Source organism: Beta vulgaris, chromosome 3 (genome assembly GCF_026745355.1).
Source record: "Beta vulgaris subsp. vulgaris cultivar EL10 chromosome 3, EL10.2, whole genome shotgun sequence".
Classification (NCBI taxonomy): Eukaryota; Viridiplantae; Streptophyta; class Magnoliopsida; order Caryophyllales; family Amaranthaceae; genus Beta; species Beta vulgaris.
This window is the reverse complement of record NC_079204.1, coordinates 13,342,080-13,367,771: the sequence shown is the minus strand read 5'-3', so window position 1 is coordinate 13,367,771 and position 25,692 is coordinate 13,342,080. Positions and strand designations below refer to the sequence as shown.

At 33.7% G+C, this 25,692-nt stretch overlaps 1 protein-coding gene across 3 annotated transcripts; it reads left to right on the top strand.

Annotated features, from left to right (window-relative positions):
• Nucleotides 1-5,023: 5,023 nt before the first annotated feature.
• On the top strand, nucleotides 5,024-25,614 carry LOC104888788 (mediator of RNA polymerase II transcription subunit 25). 3 transcript variants are annotated; one of them, XM_010673861.4, is made up of 15 exons: nucleotides 5,024-5,250; nucleotides 8,059-8,089; nucleotides 9,342-9,423; nucleotides 10,991-11,121; nucleotides 12,257-12,466; nucleotides 12,561-12,626; nucleotides 14,112-14,295; nucleotides 15,153-15,220; nucleotides 15,321-16,130; nucleotides 19,877-19,930; nucleotides 20,063-20,091; nucleotides 21,101-21,169; nucleotides 21,329-21,413; nucleotides 23,745-23,831; nucleotides 24,863-25,614. In XM_010673861.4, the coding sequence occupies exons 1-15, from the start codon at nucleotides 5,153-5,155 to the stop codon at nucleotides 25,409-25,411; spliced, it is 2,553 nt and encodes an 850-aa protein (XP_010672163.2). In that variant the 5' UTR covers nucleotides 5,024-5,152; the 3' UTR covers nucleotides 25,412-25,614. The 3 variants fall into 3 exon arrangements, with proteins under 3 accessions (XP_010672163.2, XP_010672164.2, XP_010672165.2); XM_010673862.4 differs by having other exon boundaries at nucleotides 5,025-5,250; nucleotides 9,348-9,423; XM_010673863.3 differs by lacking the exons at nucleotides 5,024-5,250; nucleotides 8,059-8,089; nucleotides 9,342-9,423 and having other exon boundaries at nucleotides 12,257-12,404.
• Nucleotides 25,615-25,692: the final 78 nt, after the last annotated feature.

The window sequence follows — 25,692 nt, the reverse complement described above, 5'->3', positions numbered from 1 at the left end:
TAATGCTATATAAATATACGACCCCTTAATTTCAAAGTGTCTGCCCGCAGTTCCAGGACGGGTTAATCTGCAAGAGGTGTCGGTTTGGCAGGACCATTCATCTTATCATGAGTTCCTTGTGTTTGGATCCCCTAGAGTTGTAAAATAACTCAACAAGGTAGAGTTTGAGCAATATCAACCATTGAATAAAAAATCAATGGCTCATATATTCTCTTTCCAAAATCCTCCCTATTTTATCTAATCAAAATCCACCCCTAAATCTTTCCATTCCACCAATATAAGCCTTTGATTTTAAAATGTATGGCTCAGATACAACTCTACCTTGTAGAGTTTCACTAAAACTCTAGAGGATCCGGACTCGAGTTCCTTAGACCCCCCTCCCCCACCAAAAAAAAAGTAAAATTAGGCTATGTTTAGTTCACATGAACTTATCTGATCTGAACTTATTTTTTCTGATCTGATCTGAACTTATTTTTTCTATTCTGTTCTGATCTGGTCTGATTTGATCTGATCTGATCTGATCTGATTTACAAGATCTTATCTTTTATAAAATATATTATTACTTTGTAATTCATTATTATGCAATACATTATAAGATCTTCTTTATAGTATTACTATTATTATCATTTTATTTCTATTACAACTTTTACACAACTTTTATTAATTATTATTATTATTATATTATCATAAGAACAACAATAATAATTATTATAATCATAATAGTAATTATTATTTCTAAAAATAATTATATAACTCAAGTCATTAATTTATAAGAGCACTTATACAATGTTTCACACTTTCCCTTAAAAAAAATGTTTCACACTTGAGAAGTCGGCAGACTCAACTCTTTTTTTCCATATAAAATAAAATAAGATATACAAACAACTATGACTTGCGCATAAAAGAAATAAATAGCTAGCGTGCAACTTCAAATAGCTAGAGAAATTTGGAATTCGGTAGGAAGAGGTGTACTGAATCTAAATTTGTAATTTGTATCTCACATTTAGCTTATTTTGAAATGTAATCCGAACTTAGTAGTTTCGTTGTCATGGATTTGAGCTATCATATTATATATATTTCTTATTTTTGCGTCCATCTTACGTTCTTAACACGTGGCTTTTAATTTTCTATTATTTAATAACAACAAAATAACTTAATATAATGATAACAATGACATTTATAATGGTAACAACAAGATTAATAATAATTACTAATATTAATAATTAATAAATTCAACAACAACAATAATAATCCTTTTGAACAAATGTACTAGTAAATAATAATACTCCCTTTGTATTTTGTTATCTTTCTCACTTAGAATATTGACACTATTCACAATTAGAGAGAATCTTTTAGATTTTTCTCAATATATAAGAAAAATATAGTCATGTGGGGTCTTGTTTGATTCGTCTCAATGAGTATTTTATTAATATTCAATTAGTATAATTTTTACTAATATGTAATGAAAGATATTTAATAGTAATAATGAGTTTTTAAATATAAGCATGATCTGATCTGAACTGATAATATATGATCTGATCTGATCTGAACTTATCTTTTTCTGATCCTAGTCCAAAATTCATTACGTTGACCACTCGACGACTCATTGCTCGTATATTTATATGGTATGCAATGAGAAGTGTGCTAAAATGTGAAGGATTAATGTTATATTTTTTTACAAATTTTACATATGCATTTAATAAATTAAACTAAAAATGCAAATATTAACTTTTTACATGGAAATTTTTTATACATCACTTCTAAACAAAATTCTTGGCAGAGCTCAATATCATGCAAAATGCAAATATTATTGTTGTTGTGTTGTTTCGTTCTTATTAGTTAGTTATTTTGTTATTTCCCATGTGTGCAAGTTGCTAATATTTCATTTTTTTCATGTTTCATATCATAGATATATATATAGTTATTTTTTGTAATGTAATCAAGAATGGAATCTCCCCTAAGTATAATTGTTGAAAGTTTTCCTTTTAAAAAATGTAACTCTAAATAGTAATATGTAATTTAGAATTTATGTTCGAACAACCCCGAACACAAGTGGCTCAATTTCTGGATCCGCCACTGATATCATGTCCATATACACCATATCATGCAACACTATCATGCCAAGAAAAATACAGCAAAACACTATATCATTTTAAAATACACCATATATATTATGTCAAAACACACTATATCATGTCCATATACACTATATCATGCAACACTATAATGTCAAAACACACCATATCATTTCAAAATACACTATATATGTCATGCCAATATACAATATATCATGCAAAACACACGCTAAAAAACTCAGCAGAACACTATTATGTCAAATTATACTATATCATTTCAAAATACACTATATTATTTGAAAATTAAACAGATTTTAACGAAAAAATTGAAAGACATAGTACGAACTTGAACAAAGAGAAAATGAAGAAGTTATGAGAGAGAAAATGAAGAAATTAATTTATGAGAGAGAAAATGCATAAGTTATAAGAGAACGAAGTTAGAAGAAGTTATCAGAGAGAGAGAAGGAGAGAAAAGTTATCAGAGGAGAGAGAAGGAGAGAGAAGTTATCAGAGGAGGTAGAAGAAAGAATGGAAGACTGAACGCGGCAAAAACTGAGAGTTGTAATCATTACAATTCACGTGAGATGGATCGAGTGCAGACTAAGGGTGCGTTCTCTTCGGGCATTTTTGGCAAAACTAGTGATTTTAGTAACTGTCAGTGGTTCCAGTAGTTGTAGCTGTTGGGGGTAGCTGCTAGCTGTCTACTAGTAGCTGTCAGCGATCAGCGATTAAATTAATTGTGTTAATTAAAAGTGTTTGGCAAAAGTAGCTGTTGAAATTGTAAAAGACAATAAATGACATTTATTCTAATATGAAATGAACTACAACAATTTCATATGTTCGTTCAATAGTTAAGTTCAATATTTATTTTTCAAAGAAGTTAGACAAAAAAGAGTATACGACTTTTTAGCTGCTCAGAGAAATATATAAATCTAAAAAACTATTCAACCCTTGAAAAATTTATGTTACCAAATTTACTAAAATACTTGTAAAATATATTATCTTTAAACTAAATATTTAAATTACATATCTGCTATTGTTAAATAAACATTAAATTGCCATAAAATAAAGGAAAATTTGCACAAAACCACCTTAAGTTTTCACTTATTTAGAAACTCCCACCTTTATGTTTTTTTTTCCCTAAATTTCCACCTAAACTTTACAAAATATTTATAAATTCCCACCACTTAACGGATTTTGCCAAACTCCGTTAGGTGGTGGGACCCACATCAGTTTTTTTTTTTTTTTTTTTTTGCCTCCAAACAACTCATTTCCCCTTTCTTATATAAGAGAATTTCCCTTTTCACCCTTTGATCCTTCACCTACATCTTATCAGATGAGGTCTGTCCCCTTTGTTGCTTGTGTTGGAGGGAAATTCTCTTATATAAGAAGGGGGAAGTGAGTTGTTTGGAGGGAAAAACAAAAGAAATAATTGATGCGGGTCCCACCACTAACGGAGTTTGGCAAAATCCGTTAAGTGGTGGGAGTTTATAAAGGTTTTGTAAAGTTTAGGTGGAAATTTAGGAAAAAAAAACATAAAGGTGGGAGTTTCTAAATAAGTGAAAACTTAAGGTGGTTTTGTGCAAATTTTCCTAAAATAAAACAATTAATAAACAATAAAAGGAAAAGAAATAAAAAACATTGGTTAATAATTCTACCTTATGCTATTATATAGTGTGTATTTGCTAGACCGCTACCTCTAAATCTCAAATGTTACTTGTAGTAATGTTCCACAACCGCTACTCATAATCTAATCCAACCGCTACCCGATACTACAACCACTACCTTACCAAGCACTCATAATTTTTTTAAGTAGCGTTTTAATCTTATCAAACCGCTAACAGCTACCTCAAACGCTAGTGTCAAACAGGACCTCATCTTAATGAATTAAGTTTCAAGTCCAATAAGTTCAGTTTGGTTCAGATAAGTTTCAATCAGGTCCAATCAGGACAATAAGTTCCAATCACGTCTAATAAAATCAGGTGCAACAAGTTCCAATCAGGTTTAGTAAGGTCCAATAAGTTTCATTCAGGTGCAATAAGTTCCAATTAGGTCTAATAAGTTCCAATAAGGTCCAAATAGTCAATGATCAATAAACATTTTTGTATTATTGTCCATTATTTTATTATTTATTTCACTATTAGCTGATTATGTTATTATTAGAATTTTAATTAAAGTACCACAATATTTTCCATTGTTTTATTAAATATTTGTATTATTGTCTATTATTTTATTATTCATATTACTATTAGCTGATTATGTTATTATTAATTTTTTTAATTAAAGTACCACAACGTATAGTATTCTAATTGTATTATTATTTATTATTTTATTATTCATATTACTATTAACAAGACTATTAGATATATTAGTGGTGAAAATTATCTATAGGCAAGTATATAAATAATATATATTTTTTGGTTAAATTATTTATCATAAGAGATAATTAATAATAATTATTTTTTTAAAAGGCAAATTTTAATAATTATTATTTCATAATAAATTTTGAGGGTACTACTTACGTCAGGGGTAATATTTATGCTATAACTCATCAATTTTTTTGTCTAATAAAGTCAAATAAGTTCCAATTAGGTCCAATAAGGTCTAATAAGTTTCAATCAGGTCCAATAAGGTCTAATAAGTTTCAATCAGGTTCAATAAGATCCAATAAGTTCCAATCAGGTCAATAAGTTTCAATCAGATCTAATAATTTCCAATAAGGTTCAATCAGGTCCAATAAGTTGAATCATGTCCAATCAAGTCTAATAAGTTCAATTCAGGTCCGATAAGTTCAGTTCAGATAAATTCAAGATTATTCAGGTGAAGAGAACGTACCCTAAATTAGTGTGCACACTTACTAAATCGAGTCCATTTGAGTTTTTTAAAAATCCTAAACATTAGCCATTCTCAAGCAAGAATTAATAAAAAAACAAAACCGTGTGAAGTTGCAATAAAAACGGCTCCAATTAAACTCCACTTTAAAACTTAAAAAGGAAACCCGGGTTTTCTCCGAAGTGAATGATCTTGAGTTTCTTCCGTTGAACCTCGAAGACTTTGATGTACTGACCACAATTTCAATGGCGGAAAAACAACTCATACTCGTTGTCGAAGGGACTGCAGCCATGGGTCCTTACTGGAGTACCATTGTTTCCGATTACCTCGAGAAAATCATCAGGTTTTTTCGCTAATTAGGTCTTTCCTTTTTTTTTTTTTGGATTTTTATTTGCAATTTACATTTTATTTGAGTCCGAATTGAAGATTGTAACGCAATTAAATGATCTTAAACGACGGTAAGTTATGTGAAGTACGTTCCTGGAAATTGCGTTAATTTACCACATGATCAACTGATGCCCTTGATTTTGGAGTGAAATTAAGGTGTAATTTGTGCAGTATATTTTTTAGGATGGTATTCTTGGTCAAATTAAGTGTAAATTTGATACTTTTTGTTAGAACTGATTGTTTTCGTTCTCGATTTTGTGAAGTTACACTTTTGGGTTTGAACACCTTGGAGCATCTTTGAGTTTTTTAGCTAAATTGCTGATTCTTGTAGTTAGGTCCTTCTATAGGGTTATATACTTATATTACACCCATGGATCTTAAGGAGATCAACTTCACTAATCTGGAGTAGTATTGTAACAACTAACAATACAATACCATGGAATTTATTTGGTTTGGATGAACCCACGAAGTTGCAAACCCTCACACTTTACGCGGCAATAGATAGAGTTTGGTGTACTCCCCCTTACATTTGAGATGCATACTAATTAACTCATATCACCCTCTTTATATACATAAACGTACATCTATGATTTTAAACTTGGTTATGCACAACTATAACTCAAAAATACTCCCCCCTTTCCTTTTTTGTTTGCAACATTCATTTATACTCACTCTTATTGTTTGGTTTAGCCCATGATATGGATAGGGAATGGAATCAAATAGAGGAGAAGAATGGTTACAAAAATTTTACCTTTATTGCATGTTTGTTTCAAGCCATATAATTGAAAGGAACTGTAACCATTACCACTAAGATATGAATTTTGTTACTTGAGGGGGAAAATAACAAATTAAGAGAATTCACCACCGAGTAACGATAATGTATTGAAGAGGGGTTAAACCAAACAAGAAGAAAGGGAGTAGGTAATTGATTTTTGTTTCTTGAACCCCAAAATTTTTGAACCAACCATGTTCTTAAATAAGAGACATTTGCTTTGCAATGTTATTGGGTGAGTGAGTGCAACGAATTTTGAACCAACCATGCTCTTAATAGAATCTCGTAGGAGACATTTGCTTTGCGAATTGGGTGCGTAGCAAATATATGAAGACAAACAAAAAAATGAAATTGTTGCAAATATATGGGGACGGTTATAGAATAACATATTAACATGTAAAAAAGTCTAGTGCAATAAAAACACATGCAAATTGAAACAACAATAAATTATGAAGATAAAAGTATACTGTCTACCAATGTTATCAGGATCGGGATCCTACTTTGGATCGTAGGGGCTGGTAGAATCGAATCGGTGGGATCGGATCGTAGGATCGTAAGATCCTACAATTCGGTGAAATAGAGATAATTATACTAAAATATGGTGAGAACCTCATGTTAAAAATTTACACATATTAATAATGATTTCTTAGTTAGCAAATGATGATAGTTTTTCAATACAATAAGATTGAAGTAACATGCGATCAAAATCTAATAGGAGAAATATAATATGTGAAATTACTTTATGATTTTTATATGGTAGGATCGGATCGTAGAGTCGTAGGATCGTAAAATCGTGTTAAGATCCTACCATGTGATTTTTTGTGGTTGAGCAGGATCGAAAGATCCTACAAAATTAAGATCCTACGTAGGATCGGGATCGGTGAGGTCCTCCAGGATCGTAAAATCGTAGAATCGTAAGATTCGGATCGGGATTTTAACAACAATGCTGTCTACAGTTAGTATCACACTGTTTCAACCTCTCATAATTGTATATAACACGATTTTACATTTTTTTTTTCACAATAGTCAAATCACTATTATCGTTTCCCCATTACTTAATTAAGTAATGATTGATGATTGGAGATTGAAGTAGGTGCAACCTTATTTTGATATCCTAAAAATTAAAATAGTTTATGTGACTACTAATCTGCAGGCAGATATCAACAGTGTATAAATATTGATGAATATGCAAACGTTTCACATGGATTATGGATGCATGATTCATGGCACGGAAGCCACACAGAATATATTTGATATTAGATGAAAATTGTAAATGAATTAATAGTGTGGTTGATAGTCAAACTCTTATTTTACCAATTTTGGAAACAGAATTCAATGAAGAATAATACTCTTATTGCCATGTTATTCATTTATAAGCTTTCAGGATTTGCATATAAGCAATTGCTTCCCTTAACTTGAGCGGGTTTGTTTGTTTTCTTACTCTTTTGTTGTGCTTTCTACTATTTAAGAATATCATAGCCACCTAAACTAGTAAGTTGTAACTTTATTTTCAATATGTTACATCATACCTAAAATGCATTTTTTCTCCGTACTTCCAGAATTGCGAGCTAAGGTGTAGTTTCACTGTTCTACCACTTTTACAGTCTAACAATTTCTTCTTCTTTTTTTATTTTATATATTTTTTAACTTATTTATATAGGAGAATTTTGGCAGATACACATTTGTTTTGGGGATAGTCAACTGGTAGAATATATAGTTTTTTCTTTGTTATCTCATGGTTATATCAGATGCTTTTAGCAATTGCTGGATCAAAATACTTACTGCTTCCTAACAGTAATCTCACCATCTTTAAAAAGCAAAGAAATGATTATGGATCAGGAAGCTGATCGCTTTGCGTATAAAATTAGATGCATTGGGGTGTATGAATGTCTGTTCTGTTATCTGCATCTAAACGATGTCTTGCGTCTTCTACAACCACCAAAAAAAGCTGTACAAGAATCATAACATGTTTTGGTGTGGGTGCATTTGCAGGTCTTTTTGTGCGAACGATGTGACAGTTCAGGTATGTTCTTTTATTTCTTCTATTGCTTTCTCATTATTGTTTCTTTCTTACAATAAGGTTTTTATAAAGTACTTTTCCCTTTGTTATCTTCTGCATTGGAATATGTGCCTAATTTGATCTTTGCAATCATATGAAGAAGTGGTTTTCCGACAATGTCATTCCCAGCTGGCCTTCTCTGAGTTGCATGCTTCCTTTTCATTTTATTATATTTGGTGAAACAGAACTGTTGTTTCTTTCCTTATGCGTTGCAGTATGTTCCTAATGTTTATGTCAATCATTTGGAAGAGGTGATGGTCTGATGGCAATGTCAGATCTTACTTGATCTTTTCTTAGCTGCACACCTTCTTGTGGTTGATTTGTATTGTGGAACACGCTTCTTTCACATTTTCCAAAAAATGATTGTGCAACATGGGATATATGTTCGCATCTTAATGCTACTAATAGATTACAATATTACATGGTATAGGCCTATAGGGTATTGTTTTATAATCCGTCTTTCTTGGTTGTTCTTGTGATAAACTAAAGTTCTAAGTGGTTTTTTGGTATACAAGAACTCATGTAGGTGATAGAAATTCCCATGATTTTCTAAATGGGGTAGTTGTTTGGTTGACAGGAACTGGGAAAAATGGAGACAATGGAAATTCCTGGGGAAATGAAATTCTCACAAATTGTGGGAATTTATTCACCTAGCCCCTCCTTGGTCATTCAAAATTCCCACATCAATTCATGGGAAGTATAAATTCCTTGATGTTAACCAAACACATTAGTCAATTTCCTAGGAATTACATAAGGGAAATAACTTCCTAGGAAATGGAACTTAAAATTCCCATGTATACCAAACAACCACTAAGATGTACTAAAACCCATCTTAAATTTATAAGTAAATTAGTTTATTTAATATTTTAATTTACTTTTGGGTTCATTGCATTTGTTTCAAGATTTTCTAGAATGAGATGTAGGACATTGATTCTTTTGTTGAGTAAAATTCAGGTAATAAAATTGTATATTTGGGAAAAAATCAAATTTTTTATGTCTTTTTGTGTTTCACCATATTCTTCATTTCTCATTTGTTGCAAATCTCATACAACAATGTTTACTTTTGTGTACTATTTATGCAATTATTAATTTAAAGTTGCCTTTTGATTTCATTTGGGTCTTGCTAATGGCGCATTCCATATAAGCTGCAGACCTGCAGTCTTTGAACCATTTCTGTATCTTCTAATTAGCGTTTCTGTTTCCACTTTATTGCAAGATACAGAAGCCTTCTTCAACTGCTTCTGGTTCAACATTTGAGCTTGCGCTGGTCGTGTTTAATACACATGGACCTTATTCTGGTGGGTATACAAACCTCTTATTTGTCTCAAATCCATAATCCATGATATATCGTTTATCCTTTTTTCTGTCACATGCATTTAGCTGAAAAATAACCTTTACTTTACGTGAAGTTGATTTTTGAGATCCCTTCACCTAAGAAAAAATCCTTTATACTTTTCGATTTATCATTGGTCATTATGTTAGCTCTCTTTTCCTTTTATGAAATCGATCAAGTATTGATGTAAAATCGTAAATCTTTCTCAATCTTTTTTCTTTTTTCCAGGATGAAGATGTACTAGATTTTGGATTTATTCCTATTGCAATACAATTGTGAAGTTATACATACTCGACTTAGTTCTTAGTCGCGGAAATGGGGTCGTTTAGCAATTAGCTATTGGCTGTTAGATATTATATGTTAGCTGTTTTCTGCTTTTTCTTTGCTGATTTGACCGACTGTTTTGGCGGTTTATGTTGGTTGTTTGATTATTGGTTGTTTATAAAAGTGCTTGGTAGATTAGTTGTTAGTGTTGATTGTTTAATGCAAAAGAATGCTTAAGCCAAAAGCCTACAAACTAGTAAAACTAGCTTTTGACTTTCGGCTGAATAGCTGGCTTTTTAGCGACTAAAAAAAGTACCTCTTTTGGCTGTTTGACCACATATAAACCCAAAAGTTGAAAGCCAATGGAAAAGCCGCCCAAAGCCATTTGACAAGTTGTTAAAGAGTAGCCTACTTGTTACCTTATAACAATGAGTGATAGTGTCTGTCTTTAGCCGCACTTGTGCTTTCTTTTTGCTCAATGCCTTTTGTTTCCTAGGAAGAGGAGCATTAGAAATCATAGCTGGTGAATGTCTGCTGCTATTGTTGCTGGTGGGACTGTCAAAAGAGAAGACTAGCATATACATTTAAAGAAGAGAAGTCCCTGTTTGAGAAGTTGTACTTTGAAATTTTAGTTCTAGGATGTCAAAGTCACCTAGTCTTTTTGTATTTGCAATGAACTATGTCTAGTATAGTAGACTTACATTCATTTTTTAGGTTCTAATTAGTTCTGTTAAAATTATTGCTCAAAACAGTCCCCCCCTGAACGAGAAAAAGAGAAGAATTAGTGGAAAGAAGAAAAGAGTTAAGAGACTCGTATTGAGAATTTTGACGCTTAAATAAAAAGCCAAGGATCCACATATTGGACTTGATTTTCCGTGGTCAGGAATCCTTTCTATTTTAGTTTATGGGATTGAGACAGTGAGTGGGATATATAGGTTGGGGAATTCCTTAACATGTCACTTTTGGATTTATTGCAAGATTGAAGGCTCTTAAGTTTTGGACTTCTGATCGCCCTATGTTGTATCTGTTTTTATGCCGTTGAAAGTTTTTTTTTTTTTTTTATAGAAAAAAGATAGATGTTGCATTCACTGGATAAAGTTTCCTGCAATTAGTATCTGTAATTCATATGCACTTTGTTTGTTTTCTTGTAGTGCAGCTTAAAATGTAATTTCTGGTAAGTTATTGTAGATGAATCTTAATGACTAGAAGAACTTCTGATAGTTTTCAGTTCAATGATGAAACTGACATTTTCAACTTTTTATAATCAGCTTCCTTGGTTCAAAGAAGTGGCTGGACCAGAGACATTGAAAATTTCTTTACCTGGCTGTCTTCCCTAACATTTTCTGGTGGTGGGTGGAATGATGTTGCAACTGGTGAAGGCCTTTCCGAGGCTTTGATGGTCTGGATTTTGATAATTTTAGTACTTTCAGTTCAATTTCACTGCATTTTCTTAGTTGATGTTGTCCTTCTCTGTGCTTAATCTTAACATTAACGTAGATTTTTTTTGTCTGGTTTATATTATTTGCATCAGTAATTTGTTGTTCTAATGTTATGTTGCAAAGGAAGCCAGATGTATGTATTTTGTCATGTTTGTGATTCATAACAAATCTTTTAATGGTTATTGTTGTGAAGTTTGTTCTAGTTAATAGTAGACTTTGCCGATATCAACGCAGAAAAGTTGGCAACCGGTATGAATTGTATAGAACAATCCTGTAGGACATGGCAATTTGTTAGCTATTACCTCCATTTCTAATTATAGAGCATTTCAACCAAAATTTCTTGCTACAAGATATGAGCATTCTACAATACCAATGCAATATTAATTGCCGCTTTACAATATTAAGGTAACATATAGGTTATGGGTTATTTCATAAGATCAATACAATATCTATAGTAGTATCTTGTTACCGACTCTAACGTACATTCTTAAAATGCGTATAAGTAATTAACATCCCTTATATAAAGAAGGAGGGAGTAGCTGATAAAAAGACCTCAAACCTTCAAAGCTTTTCTTCTGCCATGTAATGTAAATGTGTTCAGTTATTATGTTCCTATTGAGAATATAGACTGGCTTTAATGCTCTGGCTTCTGCTAATTTTGCAAAAAGTTTGATCGCTACTGAAACGTACTCCTAAGAAGAGATTCTTTATTATGAATCTATATAATTTGTGTAAAAATACATAAGGATTACTAGTGCAATCATTTTTTTTTACTAGTGGAGGTTGACATGTCTTTGCTTGGATTAGATGGCCTTATGTCCTCATACTAGGATTTCCTGTTCTCCAAATTTTTGATATTGAGAGGTGGGGGGAAGGATTTAATCTTCCTCGTTGACTTTGTCATTGCAATTGTGAGATTTGATTAGGCTTCATGATTTTTACCCTCTCTATGACACAAGCAATCTACTTCCTTTTCTTTTTCCTTTTTGACATTGTCCCTTCTACTTTTCATTAACCTAATATGAAGTATCTCTCTTATATAAAGACACACGTTGCTTATTTGCATAATGCTGACTTTGTTTGGTTGTATTGTAGATGTTTGCCATCCCTCAAAATGGATTTTGCGCTAAACAGAATTTGGATGGAAAAAGACATTGCATTCTTGTTTCTGCTAGTAATCCGTATCCTTTGCCAACACCAGTTTATCGACCAGCAATTGAAAATCTCGAGCAGGGTGAAAATGGTGAAGCTCAATCTGAGAATCTTTTATATGATGCTGAGACTGTGTCCAAGTGGTTTGGTCTGGTACAGGAGTGAAGCTGCATTTCTTTCATATGTAATTATCATTTTTCATTTTCCTTTTGGCATATAGCAGCCTGACCCTGATTTTTACATGCAGTGTTCGGTTTCTTTGTCTGTCATTTGTCCCAAACCTCTTCCGAAGCTAAAAGCAATATATAACGCAGTAAGCAAATTCTCCAGCTTATGCAGAGTGAAGAAGATTGCTGTCCTTGTTTAAGTTTTGCATTTGAATAGTTATTCTTTTTTGACTTCATGTTGGCCTTTATATTGTTGTATATACTCTTTATATAGATATATAGTGTACAGAATGTAGCAGTTTTCCGGATGTATAGATACTATGATCGAGCCAAAAGTCATGTATTCATCACCACTTAATATGTCATCACAGCTTGTGAAGAATTCCTAAAAGAAAGATTAGGAGTTTATGAGTAAGTTTGGTATAATTTTGAAGTAAAGATTGTTCAGTTATGCCATGGGGGGTTCTTCACTTGAAGGAGACACTGTTAGACTAGGTTGCTTTAAAATATTGAAATTGATAGGCAAGCTAGCTTCAAAGTCAAAATAACTCGTGTAAAAGAGGATATTTACCTTGTTTTCTTATGTGAGATATTTACGTGGTAATTTGCTTAATATTACGATGATGAGGTCTATTAGTGTTAGGATCACATTTAAGTATGTTCATGTTTGCTTTATGGCTGTGGCTTTAGTATATCTGTCATGTATAGATGTGATGGACCTGGGTTAAATGTGATGTCTTTTCATTTGACACATCTTTTCTTCTGTAGCTGTTTTCATTTTTGCTCTCATTTATGCAGTTCTTTTATCTTCCCAATGAAACATAGAAGAAATATAGTTTGAATTCTTTCACTTCTATCTGTATCTGGCACTTGAAAACCTCGCTGATCCTTTTTCCTACTGTCCTTTCGTACCAATTATATGCTAATAAATAAGCTGTTAGCATCCCTGGGTTATAGAGAAAATATGTAGCATACTGACATACTCTATATAACTTCCCCTGGATCTAATGTACTCATCATCTGAGTTGGATGTCTCTCATGCCCAAGGAGAAAGCAAGCATACAATTAAGGGTTCTTTTCCGTGTAAGTAGAAAAATTAGCTGAATCTTGTATGTGGTTGTTGGATGACTCATAAGGTCCCTATGCTAAGTATGTTTCAGCAGGTGGACCTGCTTAATGTATTATTATGAAGAAAATTTGAGAAAAGAAATGAAAGAAAACTGTATCTATTATTTGTTAGTATCTGGCTATTTGCTATATTGGAAACATTCCGTTCTCCATCAGACCAGATAATATTATTTGTTTCTTATTTTGTTAGAATTTGAGATGCAACTTGTTCTTGTTGAGATCTTGTTATGTACTTCTTTCCTTTAAAAGAGCAGATATCAATGCTGTCTGTATAATGGTAATGGCTCTCCATTGTTGTACATAGTTGCTTGGTAATATTTAGTTGAAGTAGGAGATCAGTTGCTTATCATGTTAGGATCAGATCTGTTGGCCCCCAGCTTGGATGAGTCAATTTTCACATTTCTTTCTTTTCTAAGTTTTTTGTGTCTCTGTGATACCCATTTGAAAAAATCCTATGCCAATAACTTTTCAAGTAGTGAAGAATTTTGTGTTTTTTTTTGTAGGGTAAGCGTAACCCGAGATCAGCTGATCCAGCTGTTGACGTTAAGCAACCTCACTTCTTTGTTCAGATATCAGATAACTTCACGGAGGCTCTTGCTGCTTTAAGTCGGTCAGGATTGGTGCAAAGTCAGAATCCTGTCACAACTTTACCTCCTGGGTCTGGCACTTCGACTTCGATGTCAACAGGTGGCTATCTTAAAATTTTGGGAGTGTAGGTCCCTATTTGTTAAATACTTACCATTCCGAATTGATATCTGGTATATTGGGGATGGATCATTGATGTTTTATTCATGCATTCTTTGTGTTTCTCTTTTCCAAATCGTCCCATCATTTATACATGCATGACATGTAAATGTTTTGGCATCATTATCTGCATCATGTCTCGTAATGTGCTAGTCATTTGGTACTGTCATGCTTCTTAGAATTGTTATATGCTTATTTTTCTGTATACTGTACTTTTTGTTGGATAGGAGTTATTAAGCTTTTTTTTCTTTTTTCTTTTTTTTTTTCAAATAAGTGTATAGTAGGCAACTAACTTCCTTCTAGTCAAGGATACTGCTGTCTATATCTTGAGGGCAATTGCTGAAAGTCATGTGTCAAGCTAAATCTACTTTTGGTTAGCAACAACGTATTAATGGTCATAAGACAACGCACCCTTTCATATATTTCACTGACCTGGTACCTGTGAAGACTTTCATCCAAAACTTTGTGCAGCGATGTTTATTCCTATTTTATTGTTTTTAGAGTTCGTCGTTACCAATGGTTAGAATTCTAAACATTATAATTTTCAATTCGCCTCATCATGATTGCAATCGATATTAGTGTCACCGCATCACTTTGGCGACATATGGAATTCAATATATCTCACTCTTTGTGAAAATGTTCGCAAATAAACTTGGCCTCCCTAGATAAAATGTTGTGGGACTAATTTGGTGGCTTTTCTGTTCATTCATTATTTAGGGAGAACCATTTTATGATTACTGGGGGTTACTAGTTACAATTTGTGATCTCCTTTATTTAAGAGATAACCACTATTTTTTCAGTGAATGGATCTATCATGAATAGACCGCCTATATCTACCGGGAGTGCTCCACAAGCAACTGTCAAAATCGTAAGGCTTCTGTATTCTTTCTTTGCTTGTTTGATTTGGTGACTTTTTTTGTTAGGTTTGTTGAGTTTCTGAACTTAGTATTGTGAATGCTCTGGTTCAGGAACCTAGTACAGTGACTTCTATGACATCTGGACCTGCTATACCTCATATGCCCGCCATTCCTCGTGCTGCTGCACAAAATGTTCCAAGCTTACAGGCATCTTCGCCACCTGCTGTATCACAGGAGCTGACTACAATTAATGAGAATGTTCCAGAGCTGAAACCCATGGTTAGCATGTCTCAGTCCTTGCGTCCTGTGGGTGCCATACTCAACAATATCTCTCAAGCACGAGTAGCCCTCACGGGAGGAACTTCCCTAGGGTTGCCTTCAATGGGTGGGAATTCGATTGGTATGCACATGACAAACATGATATCTAATGGAATGGCATCGAGTGTGCCACCCTCTCAAACCGTATTGTCTTCTGGACAGCCTGGCATTGCTGCTGTATCTGCATCTGGCAGCATTGCAGGAGCTTCTCAGCCTATACAGAATTCAACCCTAAACTCTTATGGTACAGCTACTTCGAATGTCTCTGGAAATTCCAACCATGGCATTTCACAGCCATTAACTAATCTTCAAGGAAATGTAAGTAATACGATGGGCCAATCAGTATCTGGGATCAGTCAGGGAAATCTTCCGGCTATGACACAAAATGGGACCACTATGAATCCAAACATGATTCCTAACCTTGGTGCAACTGGTGCACAATCTGGTACTGGCCCTATGATGCCAACTCCAGGAATGTCTCAGCAGGTACAGTCAGGAATGCAGTCTGTGGGAGTGAGCAATTCGGCAGCTAATATGCCAATCTCTCAACAAGCTACGACTTCTTTACAATCTTCACAATCCAAATATGTTAAAGTATGGGAGGTAAGTACCATAGGTTAAAATAGGGGCTTCTTTCTCAGCAGTCCTTTCATCTTTCTCTCCTGTTTGGTTTTGTCATCCACTTTACCGTCAAGAGATTGGAACATACTTTTGCTTTTTTCTCTAACATATATATAGAGGTTTTAAAATATATATAGAGATTTAACTATATATATATATGGTACATCAAAAGTTTCTTAAATTTTGAAATAAACATACTTAACTTTTTTTTATAGAACATACTTAACTTGTTTTGGAGCAACATACTTTACTATTGAGAATATATGCCAACATTTTTTAGAACAACATATTTAAAATTGTTTTTATATGGTACATACTTAACTTTTTTTTAGAGGGAACATACTTAAACTTTTTAGAACAACATATCTAGGCTCTGTTATGTTCAAAATTATTCTAGAAAAAATAAATTAAGATAAGATAAATTAAGATAAGACAAGATAACAGATAAGATAAGATAAGTTTTGATAATATATGATAAGTTTAGATACGATAAGATAAGATAACTTCAAATAAGATCAGAGTAGTCTAATAATACAAACATCATCGAGCTTAATAAGTCTAGATAAAATAAGATAAGTTCAGATAAGATAAGGTAAGTTCAAATAAGTCAAAATAAGTTGAATCGAACGAACACCACTTTTTTTAGGGAACATACTTAACTTGTTTTTTTTAAGGAAACATACATAACCGTTTAGGTATATGCAACACTCTTTAGAACAACAAACTTAACTTTGTTTTTTTTTTTTCATTGAACATACTACACTTTCTAGAACACATACAACACTTTTTAGAACAACATACTTAACTTTTTTTTCCAGGGACATACTTTATTTTTTAGAATATATGCAACACTTAGAACAACATACTTTAGGCTTGCCATCTTCTGCTCCTCTAGCTTATTCTTACTATTGCATTAGGTACAAATTAACAATAATGACAACCACTCTCTCCCATCATCTTCAAACACAAGGAATTGGATTTATAACATGAACAATCTTAAAGAATATATGGTATGAGTTTTAGAACATGTGGCGTATGCTAGAAATTCAGAACATTCAGCACAGGTTATAGAACATATGACTTTCAGTGAAAGAACATATGGCTTATTGATTATGAAAGTCCTGTAGAGTTTTATTTCATGTTTTATTAGCTGATGATCATTATTATGAAAAAAATATGCTTCTTATCTATTTGATGATAATATTTCAGAACATATCAAATTTCTTTAAAAACATATGGCTAAATGTTTCGAACATATAACTGAGATTTGATATTTAGAAGATCTTATGTACATTTTAGAACATTATTAGTCATAGTATAGAACATAAACGTCATAGTCTCATCTTCGCTTCATCCTCTTCTCTCTCCTCCTTCTCCAAGTGATCACGAAACCTGTTTCTCGATGGAGCGTTAATGGAGAAAATAAAAGTGAGAGAAGACCGAATTTCGACAAAATCGCATCATTTTCAATGTTGATTAAGATGTCCGACAACTTAGAAACCTTCAATAAAGATTGGGAAAAACAACAACAACAACAACAACAATGAAGGGGAATATTTCTCTAAGTCTGAATTAATTGGAAGAAGAAAGAAGAAACACAATTGCAACAACCTATATTCAAGAAGAAAAAATCGCCTAGCATCAATAAAGTAGATTGAGGAATTCATCAACAATAACAATGCGGGAGGAGGTCCCTAGAGTAATTTGAAGAAAAGAGATGAAAGTTCCTGAGAACAAGATATGATGTAATTTAGAAGACTAAATTTGAGGATGAGTACAACTAGAGTCTTGGTCGAGATTGCTCCATTGTTGTGAATGTGAGAGCGAGATGAACAAGAGGAGAGAGAAATATTGTTTTAGAAAGAAGGGAATGAGCGTACTTTTTGTTTTTTACTTTATTAATGTCAGTTTAATATTGACGGTGTGTTTAAGTTAGATCCAGTGGTCTGACATATCATAGTGTTCTCATAAGATCCCTTCGCTATATATATATGCTAGCTTTTTCTGGACGTTATGTGTACTGTAATATTTTAGGCATAACTATTGCTGGGTTTCAAATGAAATTATGGAAGTTCATATCTAAGTTCACCTTCATTTGGTGAGTAGAAAATATTTAAATACTTACAAGTAGTTTCTAAAAACATTTCAAAAGTAAGTATAAGTAATGAAGTTGCATATCCAAGTAATGAAGAAAATTGGATTTTTTTTGGAGTTTGTGTTTGTAATTAATTTTGTATTATGGAAAAAATTATTTTTGAGTTTGAGTATGAGTTGTTTGTGTAATGAAAATGCCGTCTGTGGACTTAGGGGTGTGCATCGGTCCAGGACCAAAATCTGAAATTTTTTTGGACCGGGATCGGGAAAAGTTGGACCGGATTTTGTGTTTTTTATTCAAAACAAAATCTTTTTTGCTTAGGTTTAAACATATTTATAAATCGATAGATAAAATTTATAATTCTAAATGCAATAATCTCAAAGGCAATAAAAATAAAGTTTTAACTTTCTAACTTTCCTCAGTTTTTAAACTTTTTTTTTAACCGTTAAACCTATTTTTACAACACCTTTTAGAACAACATATTTAATTTTTTAATTAGGGTTACATACTTAACGTTTTAGAACATATGCAACACTTTCAGAACAACCTACTTACCTATGTTTAAGGAAACAAACTTAATTTTTTAGAACAAATGCAACAATTTTTAGAACAACGTACATAACTTTTTAGAACATATACAACATTTTTTAGAACAACATACCGACGGCCTTGTTATCTTCTACTCCTCTTCCAGCTTATTCTTCTTATTGCGGTTGCAACAGCGCTGATGACCACTCTCTCATGATCTTCGAACACAGGATTTGGATTTGAAACATGAACAATAACTTACCGAACATATGCTACGAGTTATAGAACATGTGCCAGAAATTCAGATTATAAGGCAAACTCAACTTGTAATTTCAAGGCTTGATAATCTCGACTCCTCCTACCATCTTGGTCTCTTGAAGGCGCAAAATGTTTAATGTTTTTCTTTTCACAAAAGACTGTGTTTCAAGATGATATATACACAAATTTGTCAAATTGTTCTTCCATGGCTAGAAGTAAGAAGCCCTACCCATGTGAGACCACACCTAGGTTCGTGGACGATGACTTAGCAACCCTTTCTTACTTATCATTGTGCATGGGTGTAGGAAATGTAGAGCGTTGCTTGAGTAGGGAACACCCCATGGACATTTCATATTAACTCATGCTCTTCGATGTTATTAATGTTTGCGCTGATTGTCACCTAATCCAACCTCCCTCCTTTATCCAGGCTTTGGAGCGGTTTAATTAATCATTGAATGACTTAACCAACAAAATACTGTATCCACTTCTAGCTCAATGTACAACTTATAGTTTAAGGAATTTCATATAACTATTATATTTCTCTAGAGAAACGAAACCAATGATATTGTGCTATGCTCTATGGTGGTGTGTTTTCCATGGATATTTTTGCTTAAAATTGCTTATTAGGGCAGAACTGGAAGTATTTAGACTAAGAATCTAGTTAATGCTGGATAGGGCTGTATTGTCAAAACTATATATAATGCACCTTAGCGGGATTTATTCTGGAAGATTTCTTATATTTTTGTTCATGATATTGTTCACACCAAATATCCTACTGTCTCTGGGGAAATATTTCTTTTATGTATATGTTAGTATTACTGCTGAATCTCATTACTGATGATTACAGGGAAACTTATCTGGACAGAGACAAGGACAACCTGTATTTATCACTAGATTGGAGGTACTTTCAAAGTCATATTTGCTAGTGCATCAGAACAATGATGTTTGGTTTAGCTTATTTTGAAATGTATATTAGGAAACAAATTAAACTATATAATTTGGTGGCTTCTTAACATGAACTTTTCTGATGCAGGGGTATAGGAATGCATCAGCCTCGGAGACGTAAGTTTGACAAATTTACCTATGATACTATTCTTTGTTTTGGTCCTAGCAGATTATATTTTTGCTTGAAGCTGACGTGAAGATGCTACAATATGTACTAACTGGAGTATGACGTGAGCATATTGCACATCATACTCTCGAGTATGGGATCAGGACATTGTTTCAAAATATTGGGCATGAAACTTGTTTAATAAAAGTGCAGATGAAAGAGTGAAGCGAATGGGAGTGAGAAGGGAGACACTGAATGCATGTGAGAGAGTCAAATGAATGCATCAATGAGCAGAGAGAAGTGTAGTACTAGTTGTATGAGGGATCTTAAAAGTTGCATTCCTCCACCTCTGCAATTTAAATATATATCTTGACTTCTGATCATTATCAGTGGAGAAATTAGGATTACTTTCATGAGGAAACAAAGAAGTTTTTGGAACATGTTTGTTTGCCAAATATGAAACAAGTGCGAAATAGTTAAGATATTGGTTCAGAAACTCACTAAATAAATAATAATGTAGATAAAAAGTGAGTCTTAAAGCTTTAAGCTGTGGGGGAAGATTGAGCTAAGAGAACTAAAATTGCATGAGGGAAACAAAAGTATAGATCAGAGAGTGTGATATAAATGCATCGGTGAGCAGAGAGAACTGGGATTGAAGTGAAAACTGGCTTGAGGCTGTGTGTGAAACATGTGGATAATTGGAGGTAGGGAGAGTGAGCAGATGCTTTCCATGATCTTTGTAAGCAATCTTCGTGTTACTTTTATTATTTTTGCATCATGTCTGTTAGTGATTTAGGTCTTTTATATCTCTTTATCTCCCTTCAATGTCTGTTTTCTCCTGCTGGTTATGGTGTTTAAATGCCACTATCTGTGTTCACCACAAATGAAACTCAGCTGACCATGCCTTGTTCTTACCTAACCTTTTTTCTCATTTCCCCTAATAATTCCAAAGATAGAGAAAAGGAAGAGTGGTCATTTATAGCTTGCTGGCTTTGTTAACTCTCTGTTACCGTTCTACAGACTCGCAGCAAACTGGCCGCCAACCATGCAAATAGTTCGTCTTATATCTCAAGATCACATGAATAACAAGTATTATCTTCTATCTCAGCTTCAGACATTTTGAGAACGCTGTTTGTTTTGCTTATATTTTTGATAATTTCTTTGTGCATCTATGTGTTCCTGGGGAGAATTTCAAGATTTTTAACATAGATATTAATGTTTCTTGTCTTTTGTCCTTTTCACTTCCAGGCAATATGTTGGCAAAGCAGACTTTCTTGTTTTTAGGGCTATGAATCAACATGGGTTTCTTGCTCAGCTACAAGAAAAGAAGCTTGTAAGTTGTCTAGAGTTTTCGCTTTCAAAACCCACAGTTAGGCATACTGGCGTACAGTTCTTTGTATTTTCTGTTGGTAAATCACTGCATCCTGTTTCCTGATTTCCTGCCCCAACTTTTGTAGCATTGTTGAAGATAAATGATATGAAAAGTAGGAGAAAGGGAGGAATGGAATAATTATTTCTGTCAATTAATTTGTACTTTAGTTAGAATTAAGATCATCTCTTCCTACAGTTTGCTGATTAGAGAAGAATTAGGTATAGGAGAAATTCATATTGCTTCCTTTTCTTTGTGATTATTCTACTGATCTGAAAATAAAATGAAACATTTACATCAATTTCATGGAAATTTCCTTCCTCGATTTTTTATTAATGTACCTTCAAAGTTCAAATATGCTTGAGAAAGTAATATCTTTCCTTTCACCCCTTTCCTTTTCCACTAATTCTTATTGAACAAACTACTACCACTGTTTATTTTTAATTTGCTCACTTTACTTTGGGGAAGAGCCAAAGAGGAAGTCCAAAAAGTGATAGAGAGAAACTGAAAAGTGACATAGAGAAACTAAAAAGATGGAGAAACTTTAAGGTGGGTTATGATATTAAAAGTGGATCACATGGGTGGAAAAAGAGGAGAAAATAGATGGGACATGTTACCAAAGATAGGAAAAGAAATAGTGTGTAGATTAAAAAGAAACGGACTAAAAAGGAAAGTGTACATTAAAAAGAAACAGAGGTAGTAGCTGTTAGCTTTTAACATATTATATTCTGTTTTTCTTCCGACTTTACTAGGTCAGCAGGATCTATTTTTTTCTCCCAAGTGTGAATTAACCTGTATGCTCTCCAAGACTGAATAAATTTCTACGTGTAGGAGTAAATCAAAAAACAAATAGATTAATATTCTATATTCTTGAGTATTACACGTGCAGAGTGACACAGATCTTTGAGAGCACATGTTAAGTATGCAAGCCCCCAACACGCTTAATACGTCCTAGAGACACGTTGTGGGTTTCAGGAACGTCCAAGGGAGATTCGTAGGCGAAGGGAGCACACGAGCATACCACACAGCTGTGTGTTTTATCACATTTTTATGTGACTGACGAATGTACATGACTGTGTATGCTGGACAGCGCGAGTTTTCTGCAGTTCGTTTATTGTTTCTTTGTCACTTTATTTCCAAGTTTATCTATGTTAGAATTCTCAAAAATTTTATTTATTTCCAAGAAAGATGATACTTGTTTTAGGGAGATAAATAATATGTTTCCTAATTCTAGTGGGATTAGATCTTGTTAGATCCTAGTTCTACTAGGGCTAGGGTTTCAACCTGTATATAAAGGGGTCTTGGGATTATCATATTTGTGTGCTCCTGAAATACGGAGAGGTTACAAAGACTCGTAAGGTTTGTAATCAGAGTTCTTAAGAGAGATTTGCTATGAATTAACATAGCTCGGACACCATTAACAGTAGAAAATAAGGAGATGAGTATTTGATTGACAAACTGAAAAATACAGCAAATGTAAAGATATTCAAGCTTTCGAGAGGCTTGATTCGCTCCCAGTTGAACTACTAAGAGCTCACCCAATTTTTCCTAACAATTTTCAACATACCTTCTTCTTTCTCATTAGCACTATATATAGACTATTTTCCCTAACAATCTATCTAACTTATTCCTCAAGCTAACTATTCAAGATAATATCTAAATTACCCTTCCCCTAAAATATCAGTTCATAGCAAGATTGTTATTCACGAACTCTGTATCGGGTTTTGCTAGTATTCATTGAAGGATCAATGGAACTTTGTTGGTTTTTCCTCTACTTGATAGGGAGAGATTTTTCATGTTAAATTTGCTTTGTCAATGCTATTATTTGTCGCTCCTTAGATTCGTATGAATTGTTTTCTTGCTATTACGCTTCCGTATCAATTCGTACGACACTGTGATATATACTTTCCTGGTGTTTTCAACAGACCATGTATACTGAGGCATATACAGAGTGTTTTCTGGATCAGGATTAGTTTTGGTACTTGAAATGTAGGAACAGAATTTGCTAGTTAGTACCGTGGTGGTTTACAGTTTACACTAGGCCATCAAAGTACTACTGTATGTTGCAGAATGTTGTTCTTTGTTCTGCAGGGGGATGGGTGTTATGGAAATCTGTAAACGTTGTCTCATTGAGATTACCATTAAATCTTACTGATGTGGATGCTTCTGGTGAATCATTGACTTCCCAATGGCCAAAGGAAAGCAATAAACTGCTGTTGTCTAGACACTTGTGTTTTTTTATCTACGCTAAAATTGAGGTTACTCTTATTTGTTTCGTTGTGTTTAAACTTTCAGTGTGCAGTTATTCAGCTGCCGTCGCAGACGCTATTGCTGTCAGTTTCTGATAAAGCCTGTCGCTTAATAGGAATGCTTTTCCCTGGGGTAAGTTTTTTGTTTTTATTCAATCATATGTTTAGCAATTAGCATATCATCCAAATTTTCTTACCAGATGATTCAAGATGTGTTTGCAGAAAGTGATTGATTTTATTATTTATGTTTCTGATACAAATTTTGCTTTTGGCTCATATATCCTCTTTTTTTACATCCTCGGTCTGTAAACCCCCGCTCTTGCTTTCTCGAGCATCGATGCAGCAAGGAGTTCATCGATTGAAGTACCTCAAAAATAAGATGCAATACTTTCAGAATATAATTTGCTCTTTGACCTCGGAATATGGAGTATCCTACTTTCACGGAATTCACAGGGTTCAACAAGCAATTATCATATACTTCCTCTGTTCTATTATATTTGTTTATCGGTGTCATCTCTGAATACAACTTTTCTAAATTTCTTGTCTTTTAATATAACAACCTAGAGCGTATTGTAAAATAACTGAACTTGATGGTCATTTGACTTTGAATTATTTGCTTGAAGCCACGTTGCTTTCATCAGTTTGATGAGTACTTGTCATGGAAGTGCCTTGCGTTTTTCTGTACTAAACTATCTATCTTTGATGATGATAAACTAGAAAACATCAATTAGTGATCCTTGCCAGTGAGTTTTTCCAGTAAATACAATTTATTAGGAACAACTCTTAAGAAGTACTATAAAATGTGATGCTACTGAAATGCACTCAATACAGATTAGTCATTTTGCTGTTGCTATGCATATCTAATCTATATCTGTGGGTAAGTGGGGAAACCTAAAATTACTATGAGTTGCAGAAGCTACTGATACGGCAACAACTCCGCTTAAGTGTAGCGCCTCTGAGCTTAGCAGTTCACTATACAATTTTTGTTGATGCTATAGTTATTTGGTTCAACTAGATTTGCCATGCTAAATGTTACCTTGTTCTTGCTCTATATGGTTGGTATGCTGGTTCGTGGTTATCGTTGCAATAGAGTCCTGAAGAGTCTTTTTTTTTGTTTTAATCAACGAGTCTTTTGCTTTTTTTTTATCCCTCTGTACACACCAGGATATGGTGGTTTTTAAACCCCAGATACCTAATCAGCAACAGCAGCAACAATTGCAACATCAGCAGCAACAAAATCAGCAGATGCAGCAACAGCAGCAGCAATCTCAACAACAGCAGCAGCCATCACACCCTCAGCTACAATCCCAGCAACTTCAGCATATGCAACAGCTGCAGCAACAGCAACAGCAACAGCAGCTTCCACAAATGCAGCAGGCTCAGCTTCAGCATTTACCTCAACAACAACAAACCATGCAACAGCTGCAGCAGCAACAACAGCAAATTCCGCAGCTTCAACAACAGCAAATTCCACAGCTTCAGCAACAGCAGCAAATTTCGCAGCTGCAACAACAGCAGCAAATACCACAGCTACAACAGCAGCAGCAACAAATGCAGCAACTACAACAACAATCTCAGCCTCAACAAATGGTTGGTGCTGGAATGGGTCAGAGCTACATGCAAGGTCCTGGTCGACCTCAGATGGTTCCTCAGGGACAAGTACCATCACAGGGGACCCAGCCAAATATGTCCGGAGGTGGATTTATGGGTTAGTTTGTTTAGATAAATGTGCATAAACTGTTGTAATTGAACTTAGATCTATGAAAGTGCCTCCTCTCTGCCAGTTGGATTGGCGCTGCTAAGCTGATGCAGGGTGATTGGTGAGTATTATCTAATTCGATTCTATCATCATATGATCATAGGTCAATTGTATTCATGTCGAATATTATGAAATGCAAGTCAAGATTTTGCTTTAAGCTTCGCGTTGGTTATTTTCTCCTTTTCTTTAGGTGTAGGATGTATACGTCGTCGATCAATTATTTTCAAAAGGCAGA

What these genes read in the sequence shown, in the direction of transcription:
- LOC104888788 (XM_010673861.4), top strand. Translation starts at nt 5,153, where the DNA reads ATGGCGGAAAAACAACTCATACTCGTTGTCGAAGGGACTGCAGCCATG. An exon ending in GCCTTTCCGAGGCTTTGATG is followed by an intron (nt 11,122 to 12,256) that starts GTCTGGATTTTG and finishes GTTGTATTGTAG; the next exon opens with ATGTTTGCCATCCCTCAAAA. An exon ending in CAAGATCACATGAATAACAA is followed by an intron (nt 21,170 to 21,328) that starts GTATTATCTTCT and finishes TTTCACTTCCAG; the next exon opens with GCAATATGTTGGCAAAGCAG.